Source organism: Copidosoma floridanum, unplaced genomic scaffold (assembly GCF_036245765.1).
Source record: "Copidosoma floridanum isolate Cflo_tuat_1 unplaced genomic scaffold, Cflo_Japanese_pri ptg000013l, whole genome shotgun sequence".
Taxonomy (NCBI): domain Eukaryota; kingdom Metazoa; phylum Arthropoda; class Insecta; order Hymenoptera; family Encyrtidae; genus Copidosoma; species Copidosoma floridanum.
This window is the reverse complement of record NW_028321890.1, coordinates 38,139,829-38,158,992: the sequence shown is the minus strand read 5'-3', so window position 1 is coordinate 38,158,992 and position 19,164 is coordinate 38,139,829. Positions and strand designations below refer to the sequence as shown.

The 19,164-nt window shown below is 42.5% G+C and overlaps 2 protein-coding genes and 2 long non-coding RNA genes across 6 annotated transcripts in view; 2 read left to right on the top strand and 2 right to left on the bottom strand.

Annotated features, from left to right (window-relative positions):
• The first annotated feature begins 6,562 nt into the window (after nucleotides 1-6,562).
• On the top strand, nucleotides 6,563-8,235 carry LOC149375048 (uncharacterized). 2 transcript variants are annotated; one of them, XR_016292980.1, is made up of 4 exons: nucleotides 6,563-6,621; nucleotides 6,823-7,073; nucleotides 7,194-7,318; nucleotides 8,184-8,235. It is a non-coding gene; the product is annotated as an uncharacterized LOC149375048 (long non-coding RNA). The 2 variants fall into 2 exon arrangements; XR_016292979.1 differs by lacking the exon at nucleotides 6,563-6,621 and having other exon boundaries at nucleotides 6,782-7,073.
• Nucleotides 8,236-8,587: 352 nt separating this feature from the next.
• Nucleotides 8,588-9,358, bottom strand: LOC106637156 (dolichyl-diphosphooligosaccharide--protein glycosyltransferase subunit 4). Its single transcript, XR_001338913.2, has 3 exons — nucleotides 9,100-9,358; nucleotides 8,861-8,922; nucleotides 8,588-8,788 (listed from the first exon to the last, which is right to left on the bottom strand). It is a non-coding gene; the product is annotated as a dolichyl-diphosphooligosaccharide--protein glycosyltransferase subunit 4 (long non-coding RNA).
• Nucleotides 8,874-10,987, top strand: LOC106637154 (NEDD8-conjugating enzyme UBE2F). 2 transcript variants are annotated; one of them, XM_089591179.1, is made up of 6 exons: nucleotides 8,874-9,300; nucleotides 9,364-9,482; nucleotides 9,718-9,873; nucleotides 9,943-10,104; nucleotides 10,187-10,348; nucleotides 10,437-10,987. In XM_089591179.1, exons 3-6 carry the CDS (start codon nucleotides 9,763-9,765, stop codon nucleotides 10,551-10,553), a joined length of 552 nt encoding a protein of 183 aa, XP_089447305.1. In that variant the 5' UTR covers nucleotides 8,874-9,300; nucleotides 9,364-9,482; nucleotides 9,718-9,762; the 3' UTR covers nucleotides 10,554-10,987. The 2 variants fall into 2 exon arrangements, with proteins under 2 accessions (XP_089447305.1, XP_014205315.2); XM_014349829.2 differs by lacking the exon at nucleotides 9,364-9,482.
• Nucleotides 10,988-11,305: 318 nt separating this feature from the next.
• Nucleotides 11,306-19,164, bottom strand: part of Obsc (Obscurin) — a 41,398-nt gene continuing 33,539 nt past the window's right edge. The window contains exons 31-45 of the mRNA XM_089591177.1: nucleotides 18,572-19,108; nucleotides 18,267-18,499; nucleotides 17,750-18,051; nucleotides 17,121-17,659; nucleotides 16,689-17,036; nucleotides 16,291-16,586; nucleotides 16,003-16,215; nucleotides 15,740-15,878; nucleotides 14,784-15,487; nucleotides 14,551-14,692; nucleotides 13,946-14,173; nucleotides 13,300-13,857; nucleotides 12,276-13,030; nucleotides 12,005-12,163; nucleotides 11,306-11,896 (exon numbers count right to left, since the gene is read on the bottom strand). Of these exons, the coding sequence (XP_089447303.1) occupies nucleotides 11,653-11,896; nucleotides 12,005-12,163; nucleotides 12,276-13,030; nucleotides 13,300-13,857; nucleotides 13,946-14,173; nucleotides 14,551-14,692; nucleotides 14,784-15,487; nucleotides 15,740-15,878; nucleotides 16,003-16,215; nucleotides 16,291-16,586; nucleotides 16,689-17,036; nucleotides 17,121-17,659; nucleotides 17,750-18,051; nucleotides 18,267-18,499; nucleotides 18,572-19,108 (5,397 nt within the window). The 3' untranslated portion in view covers nucleotides 11,306-11,652. The remainder of the gene's footprint in view (nucleotides 11,897-12,004; nucleotides 12,164-12,275; nucleotides 13,031-13,299; nucleotides 13,858-13,945; nucleotides 14,174-14,550; nucleotides 14,693-14,783; nucleotides 15,488-15,739; nucleotides 15,879-16,002; nucleotides 16,216-16,290; nucleotides 16,587-16,688; nucleotides 17,037-17,120; nucleotides 17,660-17,749; nucleotides 18,052-18,266; nucleotides 18,500-18,571; nucleotides 19,109-19,164) is intronic.

The following is a 19,164-nucleotide window of genomic DNA, read 5'->3' as shown; positions in this document are numbered from 1 at the left end:
ATCGCGAAAAGGACGTTATTTTGAGATCATAAAAGTCCGGAAATTTTTACTCGATAATCTTTCAAGTTTGGCGTTGCTGTTCGTCTTCGAAACTACTGTAGTAACTCTACAATCGTTAAGCAGATGTTTTCCGTCCATTATTATCACTTACATGGCCTAGGCTTTTCTCCAAAATCGATATTTTTTGAAAAAAATATAGTCAAAACTTAAAATGCCTGTATCTCCGTAAATAATGGAGATATCGCGAAAAGGACGTTATTTTGAGATCATAAAAGTTCGGAAATTTTTACTCGATAATTTTTCAAGTTTGGCGTTGCTGTTCGTCTTCGAAACTACTGTAGTAACTCTACAATCGTTAAGCAGATGTTTTCCGTCCATTATTATCACTTACATGGCCTAGGCTTTTCTCCAAAATCGATATTTTTTGAAAAAAATGTAGTCAAAACTTAAAATGCCTGTATCTCCGTAAATAATGGAGATATCGCGAAAAGGACGTTATTTTAAGATCATGAAATTTCAGAAATTTTTTCTCGATAATTTTTCAAGTTTGGCGTTGCTCTTCGTCTTTAGAAGCATTCGATTATCTCTACAATCGTTGAGCACATGTTTTACGTCCATAATTATCGCTCACATGGCCCAGGCTTTTCTCCAAAATCGATATTTTTTGAAAAAAATATAGTCAAAACTTAAAATGCCTGTATTTCCGTAAATAATGGAGATATCGCGAAAAGGACGTTATTTTGAGATCATAAAAGTCCGGAAATTTTTACTCGATAATCTTTCAAGTTTGGCGTTGCTGTTCGTCTTCGAAACTACTGTAGTAACTCTACAATCGTTAAGCAGATGTTTTCCGTCCATTATTATCACTTACATGGCCTAGGCTTTTCTCCAAAATCGATATTTTTTGAAAAAAATATAGTCAAAACTTAAAATGCCTGTATCTCCGTAAATAATGGAGATATCGCGAAAAGGACGTTATTTTGAGATCATAAAAGTTCGGAAATTTTTACTCGATAATTTTTCAAGTTTGGCGTTGCTGTTCGTCTTCGAAACTACTGTAGTAACTCTACAATCGTTAAGCAGATGTTTTCCGTCCATTATTATCACTTACATGGCCTAGGCTTTTCTCCAAAATCGATATTTTTTGAAAAAAATGTAGTCAAAACTTAAAATGCCTGTATCTCCGTAAATAATGGAGATATCGCGAAAAGGACGTTATTTTAAGATCATGAAATTTCAGAAATTTTTTCTCGATAATTTTTCAAGTTTGGCGTTGCTGTTCGTCTTTGAAACCACTGTAATAACTCTACAATCGTTGAGTACATGTTTTACGTCCATAATTATCGCTCACATGGCCCAGACTTTACTCTTAAATCAATATATTTCGAAAAAAATATAGTTGAAACTTAAAATGCCTGTATCTCCGTAAATAATGGAGATATCGCAAAAAGGACGTTATTTTGAGATCATAAAATTTCAGAAATTTTTGCTCGATAATTTTTCAAGTTTGGCGTTGCTCTTCGTCTTTAGAAGCATTCGATTATCTCTACAATCGTTGAGCACATGTTTTACGTCCATGATTATCGCTCACATGGCCCAGGCTTTACTCTTAAATCGATATTTTTTGAAAAAAATATAGTTGAAACTAAAAATGCCTGCATCTCCGTAAATAATGGAGATATCGCGAAAAGGACGTTATTTTGAGATCATAAAAGTTCGGAAATTTTTACTCGATAATTTTTCAAGTTTGGTGTTGTTCTTCGTCTTTAGAAGCATTTGATTATCTCTACAATCGTTGAGCACATGTTTTACGTCCATAATTATCGCTCACATGGCCCAGGCTTTTCTCCAAAATCGATATTTTTTGAAAAAAATGAAGTTGAAACTTAAAATGCCTGTATCTCCGTAAATAATGGAGATATCGCGAAAAGGACGTTATTTTGAGATCATAAAAGTCCGGAAATTTTTACTCGATAATCTTTCAAGTTTGGCGTTGCTGTTCGTCTTCGAAACTACTGTAGTAACTCTACAATCGTTAAGCAGATGTTTTCCGTCCATTATTATCACTTACATGGCCTAGGCTTTTCTCCAAAATCGATATTTTTTGAAAAAAATATAGTCAAAACTTAAAATGCCTGTATCTCCGTAAATAATGGAGATATCGCGAAAAGGACGTTATTTTGAGATCATAAAAGTTCGGAAATTTTTACTCGATAATTTTTCAAGTTTGGCGTTGCTGTTCGTCTTCGAAACTACTGTAGTAACTCTACAATCGTTAAGCAGATGTTTTCCGTCCATTATTATCACTTACATGGCCTAGGCTTTTCTCCAAAATCGATATTTTTTGAAAAAAATGTAGTCAAAACTTAAAATGCCTGTATCTCCGTAAATAATGGAGATATCGCGAAAAGGACGTTATTTTAAGATCATGAAATTTCAGAAATTTTTACTCGATAATCTTTCAAGTTTGGCGTTGCTGTTCGTCTTCGAAACTACTGTAGTAACTCTACAATCGTTAAGCAGATGTTTTCCGTCCATTATTATCACTTACATGGCCTAGGCTTTTCTCCAAAATCGATATTTTTTGAAAAAAATATAGTCAAAACTTAAAATGCCTGTATCTCCGTAAATAATGGAGATATCGCGAAAAGGACGTTATTTTGAGATCATAAAAGTTCGGAAATTTTTACTCGATAATTTTTCAAGTTTGGTGTTGCTCTTCGTCTTTAGAAGCATTTGATTATCTCTACAATCGTTGAGCACATGTTTTACGTCCATAATTATCGCTCACATGGCCCAGGCTTTTCTCCAAAATCGATATTTTTTGAAAAAAATGAAGTTGAAACTTAAAATGCCTGTATCTCCGTAAATAATGGAGATATCGCGAAAAGGACGTTATTTTAAGATCATAAAATTTCAGAATTTTTTTTTCGATAATTTTTCAAGTTTGGCGTTGCTGTTCGTCTTCGAAACTACTGTAGTAACTCTACAATCGTTAAGCAGATGTTTTCCGTCCATTATTATCACTTACATGGCCTAGGCTTTTCTCCAAAATCGATATTTTTTGAAAAAAATATAGTCAAAACTTAAAATGCCTGTATCTCCGTAAATAATGGAGATATCGCGAAAAGGACGTTATTTTGAGATCATAAAAGTTCGGAAATTTTTACTCGATAATTTTTCAAGTTTGGCGTTGCTGTTCGTCTTCGAAACTACTGTAGTAACTCTACAATCGTTAAGCAGATGTTTTCCGTCCATTATTATCACTTACATGGCCTAGGCTTTTCTCCAAAATCGATATTTTTTGAAAAAAATGTAGTCAAAACTTAAAATGCCTGTATCTCCGTAAATAATGGAGATATCGCGAAAAGGACGTTATTTTAAGATCATGAAATTTCAGAAATTTTTACTCGATAATCTTTCAAGTTTGGCGTTGCTGTTCGTCTTCGAAACTACTGTAGTAACTCTACAATCGTTAAGCAGATGTTTTCCGTCCATTATTATCACTTACATGGCCTAGGCTTTTCTCCAAAATCGATATTTTTTGAAAAAAATATAGTCAAAACTTAAAATGCCTGTATCTCCGTAAATAATGGAGATATCGCGAAAAGGACGTTATTTTGAGATCATAAAAGTTCGGAAATTTTTACTCGATAATTTTTCAAGTTTGGTGTTGCTCTTCGTCTTTAGAAGCATTTGATTATCTCTACAATCGTTGAGCACATGTTTTACGTCCATAATTATCGCTCACATGGCCCAGGCTTTTCTCCAAAATCGATATTTTTTGAAAAAAATGAAGTTGAAACTTAAAATGCCTGTATCTCCGTAAATAATGGAGATATCGCGAAAAGGACGTTATTTTAAGATCATAAAATTTCAGAATTTTTTTTTCGATAATTTTTCAAGTTTGGCGTTGCTGTTCGTCTTCGAAACTACTGTAGTAACTCTACAATCGTTAAGCAGATGTTTTCCGTCCATTATTATCACTTACATGGCCTAGGCTTTTCTCCAAAATCGATATTTTTTGAAAAAAATATAGTCAAAACTTAAAATGCCTGTATCTCCGTAAATAATGGAGATATCGCGAAAAGGACGTTATTTTGAGATCATAAAAGTTCGGAAATTTTTACTCGATAATTTTTCAAGTTTGGCGTTGCTGTTCGTCTTCGAAACTACTGTAGTAACTCTACAATCGTTAAGCAGATGTTTTCCGTCCATTATTATCACTTACATGGCCTAGGCTTTTCTCCAAAATCGATATTTTTTGAAAAAAATATAGTCAAAACTTAAAATGCCTGTATCTCCGTAAATAATGGAGATATCGCGAAAAGGACGTTATTTTGAGATCATAAAAGTTCGGAAATTTTTACTCGATAATTTTTCAAGTTTGGCGTTGCTGTTCGTCTTCGAAACTACTGTAGTAACTCTACAATCGTTAAGCAGATGTTTTCCGTCCATTATTATCACTTACATGGCCTAGGCTTTTCTCCAAAATCGATATTTTTTGAAAAAAATGTAGTCAAAACTTAAAATGCCTGTATCTCCGTAAATAATGGAGATATCGCGAAAAGGACGTTATTTTAAGATCATGAAATTTCAGAAATTTTTTCTCGATAATTTTTCAAGTTTGGCGTTGCTGTTCGTCTTTGAAACCACTGTAATAACTCTACAATCGTTGAGTACATGTTTTACGTCCATAATTATCGCTCACATGGCCCAGACTTTACTCTTAAATCAATATTTTTCGAAAAAAATATAGTTGAAACTTAAAATGCCTGTATCTCCGTAAATAATGGAGATATCGCAAAAAGGACGTTATTTTGAGATCATAAAATTTCAGAAATTTTTGCTCGATAATTTTTCAAGTTTGGCGTTGCTCTTCGTCTTTAGAAGCATTCGATTATCTCTACAATCGTTGAGCACATGTTTTACGTCCATAATTATCGCTCACATGGCCCAGGCTTTACTCTTAAATCGATATTTTTTGAAAAAAATATAGTTGAAACTTAAAATGCCTGTATCTCCGTAAATAATGGAGATATCGCGAAAAGGATGTTATTTTGAGATCATGAAATTTCAGAAATTTTTTCTCGATAATTTTTCAAGTTTGGCGTTGCTGTTCGTCTTTGAAACCACTGTAATAACTCTACAATCGTTGAGCACATGTTTTACGTCCATAATTATCGCTCACATGGCCCAGGCTTTTCTCCAAAATCGATATTTTTTGAAAAAAATGAAGTTGAAACTTAAAATGCCTGTATCTCCGTAAATAATGGAGATATCGCGAAAAGGACGTTATTTTGAGATCATAAAAGTCCGGAAATTTTTACTCGATAATTTTTCAAGTTTGGCGTTGCTGTTCGTCTTCGAAACTACTGTAGTAACTCTACAATCGTTAAGCAGATGTTTTCCGTCCATTATTATCACTTACATGGCCTAGGCTTTTCTCCAAAATCGATATTTTTTGAAAAAAATATAGTCAAAACTTAAAATGCCTGTATCTCCGTAAATAATGGAGATATCGCGAAAAGGACGTTATTTTGAGATCATAAAAGTTCGGAAATTTTTACTCGATAATTTTTCAAGTTTGTCGTTGCTCTTCGTCTTTAGAAGCATTTGATTATCTCTACAATCGTTGAGTACATGTTTTACGTCCATAATTATCGCTCACATGGCCCAGACTTTACTCTTAAATCGATATTTTTTGAAAAAAATATAGTTGAAACTTAAAATGCCTGTATCTCCGTAAATAATGGAGATATCGAGAAAAGGATGTTATTTTGAGATCATGAAATTTCAGAAATTTTTTCTTCATAATTTTGCAAGTTTGGCGTTGCTCTTCGTCTTTAGAAGCATTCGATTATCTCTACAATCGTTGAGCACATGTTTTACGTCCATAATTATCGCTCACATGGCCCAGGCTTTTCTCCAAAATCGATATTTTTTGAAAAAAATGAAGTTGAAACTTAAAATGCCTGTATCTCCGTAAATAATGGAGATATCGCGAAAAGGACGTTATTTTGAGATCATGAAAGTCCGGAAATTTTTACTCGATAATTTTTCAAGTTTGGCGTTGCTGTTCGTCTTTGAAACCACTGTAATAACTTTACAATCGTTGAGCACATGTTTTACGTCCATAATTATCGCTCACATGGCCCAGGCTTTACTCCAAAATCGATATTTTTTGAAAAAAATATAGTCAAAACTTAAAATGCCTGTATCTCCGTAAATAATGGAGATATCGCGATTCTCATTCTCATCAAAGTAAACAAGTTAGTATGTCCAGCGTGGTTTTGCCCTTTTTATGCCTGTCGCCAGTGTTGCCAGTTGCCACTGTCGGCGCGTCGGCGCGTCGTCCGTGCCGGACGCCTGACACCGGGCCGTTTTATTTCACAAGTGAATATTTATGTGGTGAGAAACTACTTATCTCGTAGTTCTTTAGTTTTCATGACTCCGCGGTTTACTATACTATTTTATAATCTATGTGGTCGATATATCAAGTTGCAGGAGTGTAAATGCTTTGCATTTGGTTAGCGTCCTTTTTTTCTCAATACCACGCGGTTTTCTCTGAAATCGCGGCTGCTCGGATCAGTCGGATCAACATATTTCATGCACCTGCATGTAAGTGGACTGAAAATTATATCCGAACCAAACAAGTTGACTGAGATCGTATCAATGTCGTATACTTATTTATAGTTGAATGTGTTACATTCAAATAAGTGGTTATGCCTGTTAAGTACTTGAGTTTCATTGCACACCGTGTTTATTTTTATCGCGTCCAGACAAGTTTTACGCGAGTGACTTTAGTTTTTCGAATCTTAGGCTGTAGAATCTGAGGAGACAAAGTCGGGGCTACCTGATGAATTACAGTTCAAGAGCTAGGTATATCTTAAACTTGGATCTCTTGTTCTCTTGGGGACGTTTTAAGAATTTCTTGATTCGCCGAACCAGAAGGCAGAGATGGTGCTTTCTCATTGCTGTTGATCTCTACTTTGTCGACGAGAGTGGACAAGCTCAAGCCTGCCAAATCAAGGGATGAGCGACAGCAGTCTCAGCCTCGGTCTCAGCCTTAGGTTATTTTTAATTTTTTGTTTTTTTGCGTAAATTTTTCATTAGTTAGGAACAAATTACCGTAACATAGACAACTACGTGCAAGTAAGTATACCGAGTGTTGAATTTATTTTGTTTTACAGATTGTATTTACATTGGTGAGTTGTATCATCTGCTACCCAAGAACTCATGTTTTTACTGATATTCAAGTTAAAATGCAGAGCAGCAAATTAAAGAATCTAAGGCTGAGTTGCTATCGACCGTAAAGGTTTGTTGCATGCTTTTTTATTTATTGATAATTGAACATATCATAATTTATAAATGCTTATTTTATTTAAATTGGTATGTTACATACTTCTCTATTTTTTTAGTTTTAATGTTTATTTTTAATGTCTAACATACATTGTTTTAATATTATGTGTATGAGAGTAGTATGCATTTTCTATCTTCCAGTGTGATCAAATTATTATAGGTTCGTTCAAGCCCCCCTTGGTTCGGTTCGGTTCGGTCGGTTCTGGGACCAAAAAACATAAAAAAATTTTTTTTTTAAGTTTTTTTTTTTTTTTTTTGTAACAGTTTTCCGCCATTTTTTATAAAAATAATTTGATTTTAAGTTTTTAATTTATGCAAAAACCTGTAATAGTTAATTAATTTTATAGTCTACTCTGCTCATTTTCTATATTAACTTGCTCTTACTCTTTACATTGCGTTTATCAGAGTACTTAGTACTTATGTTCCTTTCATCCTTCTTCCGGAATAATTTCATAAAAATGATGTATTTTGAAGTACTAGTGTTGGTGATTTACTTGAAACACGTTGTTTGTAAGTGTAATAAGTTAAAATAGTTTGAAAATATCATATCAGCAATATCACACCTACCAAAAGTAAGTTCAAGGAACTCGTAAGTTTTTTAATGAGAATATGAAATTGAAATTAATGCTGTTTTAAACATTTTTTTTTGCACAAAATTATGTTTTCAATTATGTGATGTTTTCTATCCTTTCTTTCCACCTAATATCTTTTCAATTTAAAAAAAAAATGTTTCAACAGTAAAGTATGAAATTTAAAAAACATTTGATTACATGCATTCCCTTTAATTTTTTTAATATTCTATGTATTTACTAAATTTACAGATACCGAATCATTAATGAATCATTCGAGGATTCATTGGACATGTAATAAGAGAAAATTTAATATCCCAAATGAGCTGATAATTACAATAAATCAAAGCTATAGAAAATTATTACTCATCATAAAATACCAGTAAGTGTTAAAACCACCATAAATCAATGATGGATTATGTTACACAACTATTTTTTATGGATTCGACAAGATGGTGCATGGTTAATTTACAGCTGATCTTTATTATTTTATGAATTATAAATGACTCATTGACCAAGGTTTGTCACGGAATCAAATATTCATCACTGAGTCGATTCAAGTAAACTTATGAAAAGTGAGCTACATGAAAAGTCGAATGTTAAATTATCTGGTAATATTTCATGTTTGGTGTATTTTTTAGTAGTGTAAGTATTAACTAATTTTCTCTATAAAGACAACACAAAGAAAATAATTTACATAATTTTATTTATTAACAGAGGAATGTTGTGATATAATAATATAATGGGCCATTTTACTTGGAATAATTTGCATTGATGTAGTGAAAGAGGAAAACCAAAAAAAATAAGGTGATGCCCAAAATGTTGGAGAAAAAAACAAGTTGCACATCAGTGATCATCTGAAACACAAGTGTAATATTTTTGAACAGTCCGATTATACTTGGTTAGCACAAAAATCCTATTCAACTTACCTTTTTGCAGTAAAATGCCTAATTGATGATGTGTAGAAATAGACAGCCAGGCAATGGTACCACTGATGGATAGAAAAGAAGGTTATATTCGTGAAATGACAAAACATTTACTGTTAAAGATTTAGTACTAGGTCGATGTAAAAATAGTATTAAAATTATTATCCATTTTTGGTAACATATCCACAAAAATAATGGATCAAGATGTTAATAACTGATAAAAGAAAAAAGTACACGTATACCTTTTACACGTCGGGTCAGCAAATGCCAAGTCGTAAGTCGTAACTGCCAATGCCGAGTGCCGACGTGCCACAAACATCACATGTGCAAGTGTGTATGTGTTATTTACTTCTGCTTCTGCTACAGTCACGTTCGCCTTTAGGTCGGAAACTGTGCGCTCCAAAAATTTTCTCAGCAGTTAAAACAAGATTCTCCTATTTCAAGTACGTAAATGACTTTGATTTTGTTGAAAGCACTTCTTGTAAATACCAATCCGACATGTACAGGTGTTTTTTTCGCAAATAAGTGATTCATTGTGACAATAGCAACATATCTATAACGCAGCAGCCAACAGCTTATTATGTACGAAATAAGAACGGTTTAGTTGCGGAGCTTCGGTAAAAAAGTATGTCTCGCATTACTCATTTGTATTGTTAAAACTTTGTCAGTCACTAGACCCGCTGTGTAACTCTTCTGTATAGACTTGCTATAACCTATAAAATACTTTAACTCTTATTATATATAATATTTTAGCAATTCTGTTGATTATCGTGTGTGATAAATTCTTTGAAATGAGTCATTACTAAAAATTAATAGTAGCCGTATTTTCGTTGGACTGACTAGTAAAATTTGTTTTTCAGGCCAATTCAAATTTTTTTCCAAAAGGTATACTTTGCCATTGCAGGATGATAACCTTGAGAGGTAAATTTAAAAAAGACAGTGGTGTGTCAAATTCTAAGCCTCAAGATGCAACGGGGAAACGTATTTCCATTCGTGACAAGTTACTCATAAGAGAAGTCTGTTGTTTTTGGCACTTGTGAGTAAATTACGTAAATATTTTACTAATTATGATTATTCATTATTAGGTGCAAGAAATGGAACAAACACTTCCCTTAACTTGCCAAGCGACGTTTAATAACCCAAACTGTCTGTACGAGTTTACCCTAACAATCGAACCAGATGAAGGCTATTGGGCTGGGGGTCGGTTTCACTTTCAAATATATATTCCAGAAGAGTACAACATGCTGGTTGGTATTTTTACTGTGTTACAATTTTATATTTTCTCAAAGAATCTAAAAGAAAAAACAATTGTAACGTCATTCACCTTAGCCACCAACAGTCAAGTGTTTGACAAAACTATGGCATCCTAACATCAACGAAGATGGCGAGGTGTGCTTGTCTATTCTAAGGCAAAACAGCATCGATGGAATGGGATGGGCTCCTACACGAAAATTAAAAGATATTGTTTGGGGCTTGAATTCTTTGTTCACGGTAAGTTTTTGATTTACAATGTTGAATGAAAAGTTTTTTTCAATACGTAATGTGACACATGATAAAATTAATTTAACATATTTCACAGGATCTACTGAATTTTGATGATCCTCTGAACAAAGATGCTGCAGACTTGTTTTCAAAGAACAAAGAATTATTTAGTATTAAAGTTAAAGAATATGTTTTACAATATGCCAAAAGATGATTGAAGTTTACAATCTTCACATGCCTAATAACTGTGGATTTGTAGGATGTGTTATTTTTCTTACAACTGTCATCGACATGAAGGTGATAACAAGAAGGCACGAAAATCCTAGTGAGCCGTGTAAGAGAGACTTATTTTCATATTGCTCTTCTTTTTTATTTTTCATTATTTCAAAGCATTAAAAAGTCTTAGAAAATGAATACAAAACATAACTTTTACAAACTATACCTACATTTTTTTTTTTTTTGTTTCTAATTACTGTAGTTTTTATGGTTTGAAGAATTAATAATTTTGTAATAACACGAATAAAATCAATTGTCGGAAACTAATATTAAAAATTTGTAAAAAAGTATAACTATTAGCTGTAAAGATGCGTTCAAGATTTGAATATTGTGTTGCAAGTAGTAAAAATAATGTTCCATTGCAGCTTGAGAGTAAAATAAATTACTTAATTTTAAGCTTGATGTTTATAACAACTTTATTATCATGCTCCTAATACAGAGCGAAATCACATTGAGTTATAAACTGAACTTGGCCCAGTGTACAATAATTTTTGAAAGATACATTTATAATTAAATGACATGAAAGATAGTTTGGACACTGTGAGTTACATGTACATGTTGTTTTCGTGATTGATGAAATCAAACATAACAAAACAAAGTATAAACAAGAAGAAGAAGAAAAAGCTTAAAACAAATTTATTCAAAATTTAGCTTTGCCATCGTTTTTTTTTTTTTTTTTTTAATTTTTTTTTTTTTTTTTTAATTTTTTTTTCTTTTGTTTCGTCGTCGAGAAATGTACATTTGGTTCTTTCGATTGTTCGTTCCTGCCCTTAATCGACCAGAACATCGCTCGATACCATAAAAATAATTAATTAAATACAGTAAAATAACGAAGAACTAAGTTGAATGAGGGGTTGAGACGATGATGATGAATGACGATGATGACGATGATGAAGTGATGAATGAGGGGGAAAAAAGTAGTAGCGTGCGGTGTAAGTGAGAGTAGAAGAAGCTGCAATGTGTATGAGGAAAGGAGATGATGGATCGGAGGGACGAAGATGACGGTGAGCTTCGAGGATGAGGAGGCCACGGTCCGCTCAGAATGTCGTGAGCAACTCGTCCTGTATGCTGTTCGACCTGGCGAGCTCGCGCTGGGACGAGCCAAAAGCCTCGCCGAGTCTGCCATGTTCCACGGTGCACTGGCGCCTTTGCTCGTGGTACTCCTCGTTGTACTCTTTGAGCCGGTTGCCCAGGAAGACCGAGCGCTCCCGCTTCTTGATCATGTAGTCCGTGGGCATGAGCCAGCGGTGCTCGTGGCACTCCTCCGCGGTAGGTCGTTTGCTGTGAAATTGTATACATTTGTTACTTGTTCTTTTTCTCAGTCACCTCGGTATATTTATAGCAGCCGTATGCTTGGCTGCGTGCCAATATAAATAATAACAATAATACCTGGGCGCGCGCTTGAACAGCAGCATAAAGAAGCGCGTCGCCTCCTGGCTGAGCTCCTTGTAAAGGTACTCGAAGCGGTACCGCACGAACGTAATGTTCTGGGCCGTCTCTTTGGCGTCGTCACCGCGGAACGGCGAGACCCCCGACAGCAGCACGTACCTTGAATGAACAACGAAGTGAGATGGTTTTGCCCCAAATCCTCTCGCTTGAGGTGCGAATGGAAGAAAAAAAAAAAAAAAAAAAAAAAAAAAAAGTTGCGAACAATACGTACGTGAGGACGCCCAGCTGCCAAATGTCCGACTGGGGATAGGCTGCCTCGCGGTTCAGCACCTCCGGGGCGATGTACTCCGGGTGGCCGGGAAGAGGCCCCTCGGCGGGCCACGGGCTTCCGAGGCGGGAGACCCGACGCGCCGAGCCGTAGTCGACGAGCTTCACCTGGACGGAGCGCAGCGAAGCCATGACGACGTTGTCGGGCTGGAGATCCAGGTGGCAGACGCCGCGCCAGTGTAGGTACTGCAGGGCGTCGAGGACCTGGCCGACGACGTTGGCGACGCAGTTCTCGCTGTACTCGTGGCGGCTGGCCAGGTAAGTGAGCACGTCCGCTCCCTGGAGCTTCTCGAGGACGAGGACGGCGATGGGCGAGCCCTCGGGCATGTAGGCCGCCTCGAGTTGGCAGACGCGCTCGTGGCGCAGGGAGCGGAGGGCCTCGAACTCGGCCTGGACGAGGGCCTCGGTGTCGGGCCGGCGCTCAAAGATCTTGGCGACGACGACCCGGTCGGTCGAGCGCTCGATGCCCTTGGCCACGAGGCTGAACCGGCCCCGGGCCACCTCGGACACGAAGCCGTAGCGTTCCCCGAGCAAGCCGGGCTCGCGCTGCCAGTCGGGCGGGTTCGTCTCGGCCGCGTAGTCCGGCCGTCCGGAGCCTCCCGGCCCGAGACCCCCGTCGAGGGGCACGGGCCGGCCGGACTCTGTCAGCCGCTGCAAGTGACGCTGGGCCCGGCTCAGCTGGACCGGGGGCACTCCCTCCTGAAAGGTTCCAACGCATCGGCGGATATTATTTACTTTTCAGTTTTTCGTACAACTTTGGTGCAACTGTATACAGCTTGGGTTGTTTTACCGATGAGTTTTCTCACTTTTGTGATTAACCATTTGTACACCCCGTAAGAAACCGTAACCTGTCTATACTGATCCGATTGTTGTGGGTGGGATTATTTTGTCGCATAATTTCATAAAGTAACCGCGGAAAATGAGCCAACGATAGTTTCGACTGGGCTTAACATTGTGTAGCGACTGACCTGGGTAGCCCGGGTCTTGACGAGGCGCGTCGGACAGCCAAACTCGCCCCAACCGACTCGGTTGCGCGCCGCCAGCCGGAAGTTGTAGCTGGTGTTGGGCTTGAGTCCACTGGCGAGGAAGAACTCGTGGTCTATGTTGTCGGCGAGCTCCTGCCACTCGACCGCGTCGCCCTCGCGCGCCTGCAAGCTGTAACAGAGCACGGGTGCCTGGCCGTCGTGGCGCGGTTGCTTCCAGCGCAGCAGGATCTCGGTGTCGGAGGCGTCGGCTACCTCGGGGGAGTCGGGAGCACTGGGGGTGCAAGCAGCCACCAGCCGGGCTCTGGCCACCGTTTGGCCAAACTTGTTACGCGCCACCACCTTGTACAGTCCCTGGTCGTGCTCGCGTGCCGGGTTAAACTTCAACACCGAGCGCCCCTCCGCGTCCTCGGTTATGGTCACTCGGGCCGACTCGAGGACCACGCTCTCGTTGCGGAACCACTGCACCAGCGGCGCTGGATTACCCACTGCCAGGCAACTCATCTGGGCCGGCTCTCCTTCGCGGATTGGCTGGCTCTGGGGCTGGTTTTTCCCCATACAATCGCACGATGATTATACGATCGCTCTGCGCTACATACAAACGATGTATATATGGTTTATTTTTTTTTACCTTTTCGCGCAGGAAGGGCAGCTGTCCGCCCGTGTTGCCCTTGTTCTCTTGCATGAAGGCCTCGACCTCGGCGTAACTGTCGAGGCGCGTGCCCAGCTCGTGGCGCAATCGCCGCATCGTTGCCACGTCCGCCCCAGTTCCGTACTGGTTGATCCTCGCCTTGCGCTCGTCGTCTATCTCCTCGTCCATCACGTCCGTGAACCGTCGTCGCTCCCGGATGATGGGCGTCTGGCGAGCACACGATACCATTACAGTCCAGCTCTTGGACAGTGCCGAAATATATTTTCTTTTCTTTCGCACCAACGAGGTTTGAGCAAACATTTAAATAATATCATCCATCGTCGATCTTACAATATTTGTATACAGGTATAGGTACCTAGTGGAGGTGGATTGATAATTTTCTGGGTACTTGAGCTCTTCTTACGTCTTTTAATGTAATAATATAAATGTCCCTGGTTCGAATATAGTTTTTCTGCCCTCTAAATTCAAACTCGGGGGGTCCAAAATCTTGGTGGATCCGTTTGTGGGATTTGTCGAAAATACTTGCTACATTGTACTTTTTTTTTTTTCCCCAAATCCCCATTGTATCGTTAATATGTACTCACCCTCCAGTCGTAGGCGTCGTCGGAGAAGACGCGCGAAAAGCCAGTTCCTCGGTTGTGCGCGACCTTCATGTACTCGCGTAGTCGTACTGGGAAATCGGTATCGCGCAGCTGCAGCAGATAGGTGTCCGGACCGTTCTGGTAGCTGTACAGTGAGAACAAGGAGAAAAAAATTCACGTGAAACAGTGAAAATTCCACACACAGCCCACGGTATATCTCGGTGTAATAGACTTACTGGCTCTCCGATTTGATCATGCCGATCTCCGTGTCGATCGGCTCCCGCGAAGGCACGCGCTTCTCCCAGCTGCTGCTGGGCGGCGACTTTTTGTGACTCGGCCGCTCGGGATTTGGCTCAGGGGTGTAGCGGTGACCCGGTGGGTAGACCATCTTCGAGGGATGCTCAAAGGCCCCGCTCAGCCGGCGTCTGCGGTACCAGGTGCGACAGGCCGCGTTTTTGTACCAGTCCCGGTACTGGTTGTAGTAGTTGCGCAGGTGCTCGGAGGCTATCTTGTGGTCGCCCGGGGCCCCCGAGTCGGCCAGCTTCAGCCACGGGTGCTTGAGCGCCGTCTCGGCGTCCATGCGCCGCTCGGTCTGGTACTCGAGCAGCCGCCTGATAAAGTCCTTGGCTTCGTCGGATATGCCGCGCCAGCGCTCCTCGTCGAAGGACCACTTGCCCTCCTTGATCTTGGTGAGGGTCTCGCGGTCGTTGACGCCGCGGAAGGGCGAGATTCCCGAGAGGAGGATGTACGATATGATGCCGGTGCTCCACATGTCCGTGCCGTAATCGACGCCCTCGCCGTTCGGCACCTCCGGAGGCACGAACTCGGGCATCCCGTACATCAGCGTCATCAGTTTGTTGCGGATGATCCGCCTGGCCAGGCCAAAGTCGCCGATCTTGAGGTCGTCGCTGCCCGGGTGTGAGATCAACAGGTCACCGAGCTGTCGACGAAACGATACTTGCTAACTTCACTGTTTGACGATAATTTTAATTTCAAGCCCCAAAACTCCAAGGAAAAATAAAAATCGAATATTCCCACAAATATATAAGCCTGCGAGTGCAGAGCAAGTGACAATCGCTGGATTTGGTCATTGTGCATGATGTATATTTTTTTACGCCTTTAAAAATCATTTGATCAGTGGTGCACGAAAACCGTGAATAAAAGCAAGCGTGGCGTGATAAAACGTAATTACCGTCAAGCCAAGATGGGCCCAGCCAGACTTGTGCATGTAATCAAGCCCCTCGAGCAGCTGGCGGATGTAGCGCGCGACGTCGCTTTCGCTGTAGTAGGGATTCTTGGTGATGTTGTCGACGAGCTCCCCACCTGCAGCTCTGTTGGGCACTTGGTCAAGGAAAAACAGTCGACAAACAATGAACCAATACCCGTAATTTGCATATTGCATCGGTTCAACTGTGTAGGGTACAAAAGTACACCGTAACGAAGGAAAAAGGATACAGTTCGGTGATGAGAGTCAACAGAGAGGAGTCCTCGGTGTCCTCGTACGCATCGTGTATACGCAGGAGCTTGCGATGGTTGAGGTTGTTCATAGCGTCGAGCTCGTTGTACATGAGATTCTTGAGCTCGGCCTGGCCGTGCATCTGCTTCGCCGCGAAGCTCTTGCCGGTCGCGCGCTCGACCGCGTGGTAGACCACACCTTGGGTGCCCCTGCTGTAATACCCGAGCGGAGGATTATAATATGTTGAAATTAGAAAAGAGAAAAGTAAATAAATAAAATAAGTATACCAGACTTGCTGCATATTGACGCTGCCGAGCTCGTCCCCGAGATCGTAGTCCTCGCTGAGGCGCCGCTGGCGCGGGACCACCTCCTCCTTGTGCGCGTAGTTCTTGTAGCGCCAGTCCGCCTCGGACTCGCCGACGTGGATCATAGCTGAGCTCGACGCCGAGCCAGCGACGTTGCTCGCCGAGATCGAGTACAGGCCCTCGTCCTTCTGGATGACGTCCTCGATCACCAGACTACAAAAGTCGGGCTCGACGAAGCTCATCTTCACGCGGGTCGACGCGGCCAGGGGCTTCCAGTCCTTGAACCGACACACACGCGTCAATTTTTGGTTACTTTTTTTCCACCAGTACCCGGTTTAAGGTGAATTGTTTCGCACAAAATCGATCGACCACACACGTACCTTGAACCACTTCAACTCCGGGCGCGGCACGCCGACGACGCGCGCCTCCAGCCTAACGGTCTTGCGGACCAAGGTGTGGGTCTCCTCGGGGCGAAGGATGAAGGTGGGGTACTCGGCTATCTCGAGGCGCACCTTTTGCCGAGCCTCACCGTGCTCGTTCGTCGCAACTGCCTCGTACTCGCCCACGTCGCGCTCCAGCATCTTGTTGATGAAGAGGGTCGCCTGGCCGTTCCGCGTGTACGTGTAGTCGTACCGGCCCCCGCTCTCGATCGGCTCGCCCTCGAAGAAGTAGCTCATCCGCGGCTTCGGGTACCCGTACACGAACCAGAACAGCTTCGAGTTTTGGTTCTACATCCAGGGGAGGGGCATTGTTTTGGATTAGAAGACGCGACGAGTTAAACTACCTCGGTGGAAGGGTCAATGAATTATTACCTTGACGCCGTACTGGGTGTCGTACTCCTGGCGTAGGAAGCGCGGAGCTTGGGCGTAGTTGTCGTGGGGCGGGCGCTCGATGTCAAAGTCCTTGGGGAAGTAGGGCGAGCTCTCGGGGCGAAAGTCGATGCCCGGGGGTAGGTAGGGGTAGAACTTGGGTGGCTCGGGCTCGAGCCGGGCCCTGTGGGTCTGGGCGTAGGGCGAGGGCTCGCTGACCCCGTACTTGTTCTCGACGCGCACACGGAACCTGTAGTCCCGGAAGGGTATCAGGTTCCGTATGTCGCAGACGCAGCCCCGTACTCCCGTGCGAGCGGTGAACCAGTCGCCGTCGGGCAGCTCGAGCATCTCGACCTGGTAGGTGACGGGCAAGCGGGGCTGGCCCGCCGATGGTATGGACGGCTTCCAGCTGAGGGTCAAGTGCCGGTCCATCATGCGGCTGATGATGGGGCGATCGGCCAGGGGCAGAGGGAGTCCGCTCTTCTTGTACCGGTCGAGATCGGTGTACTGGTCGACCAGGCGCTTGTTGCGCGGCTCTATAGCTGCACGAATCACATCACCGCGTATTATCTCACTGTACATCGTACTTACACTTGCGCAATGCCACGCGGTATCGGTAATGTTGTACTCACACTCGAATATCATCTCGCCGGTCGACCTGTCCTCGCCATACGGGTTGAATATGCGAAGCGAGTACTTGCCCGCGTCGTCCTCGTCGACGTGGTAGATGGAGAGCCGGAGCAGGCCGGCGCCCTCGTTCTCCATGAGGATTCTGTCGGTCGGCCAGAGCTTCGTGTCGTCGCGGAACCACTCGTACTCGGGCTCCGGGCAGCCGGTCACGCAAGCCGTGAACTTGGCCGTCATTCCCTTGTACACCTCGCAATCGCCGAGACGCTTCAGGAACGAGGGCGGCTCCACCTTTTGCTTCTTATCCCTGAAAAGACGATTGTTGTTTTCTCTCTCTCTCTCTCTCTCTACCTATCTACAGATGTACCGTGTAAGGAGATGAACTGCATGACCATGTACAATAACGATAAACGATGGATTTTACGCTGAATAAGCTTTTTGGAAGTGCACCATAAATATTTAATACGCACAACGAGGGTAAGATTATTGGGGGAGAGAGAAGGAGATGATGATGATACTAACAGCTCCTTGAGGACGGAGAGCGAGGCCTCGGACTCGGCGGTGCCCTCGCGGTTGACGGCCCGACACTTGTAGCGACCGCAGTCGCCGTAGTTGCAGTCGTGCACGTAGAGGCAGCAGATCTCGCCGTCGCGGCGTATTTTGTACTTGTCGGGGCGCGTCTCCGTTTGGATGGGCGCGTCGTTGAAGTACCAGCTGATCTCGGGCCGGGGTATTCCGTGTATCCGCGCCAAGAACTTGGAACCAAAAAAGAAACACCACATAAGAGTTTTTTCCTCAATAACATAGTTTTTCATTATATTAAATACCTTGGCCTCGCGGCCCATTTCCTGCTGCAGATCGGCGAGCCGCTGCTCAAAGACGGGCGGCTGGCCGGTCTTCCTTACGCTGACGTTGGCGCCGCTGCGGTCACTACCCAGGGGATTGCGCAGCTCGCAGATGTAGTCACCCGAGTCGGTGGCCTCGCTCGGGCTGAGCTCGAGCCCGAGTTTGCGGCCGTCGCAGCTGAGACGCAGCCGGTCTGTGGGCTGGAGGACCCGGCCGTTCAAGCTCCACACGGCTTCGGGCACGGGGTTCCCTGAGATGAGGGCCTGCAGGCACAGGGGCTTGCCCTCCTCGATGCTGATGTCGCGCAGCGGCGACAAGAACTGCGGCGGCTCCTCGGGCTCTCCCGCTCGCTGCCGGCTGGCCACCTCCAGCTTTGCTCTGCTCGACCTGTCGCCCCGGCTGTTGCTCGCCACTACCTCGTACTCGCCCGCGTCTCCCGGGCCCGCCTTGTCTATCAACAGCGCCTGGCTACCGTCCGGCTGATCCTCGATCCGCACGTGCTTTCCGTCCGGCACCACCTCCGAGAATACACAACGTTTATCATTCGTTACTTTGGAAAACAACTCTTTTTGCA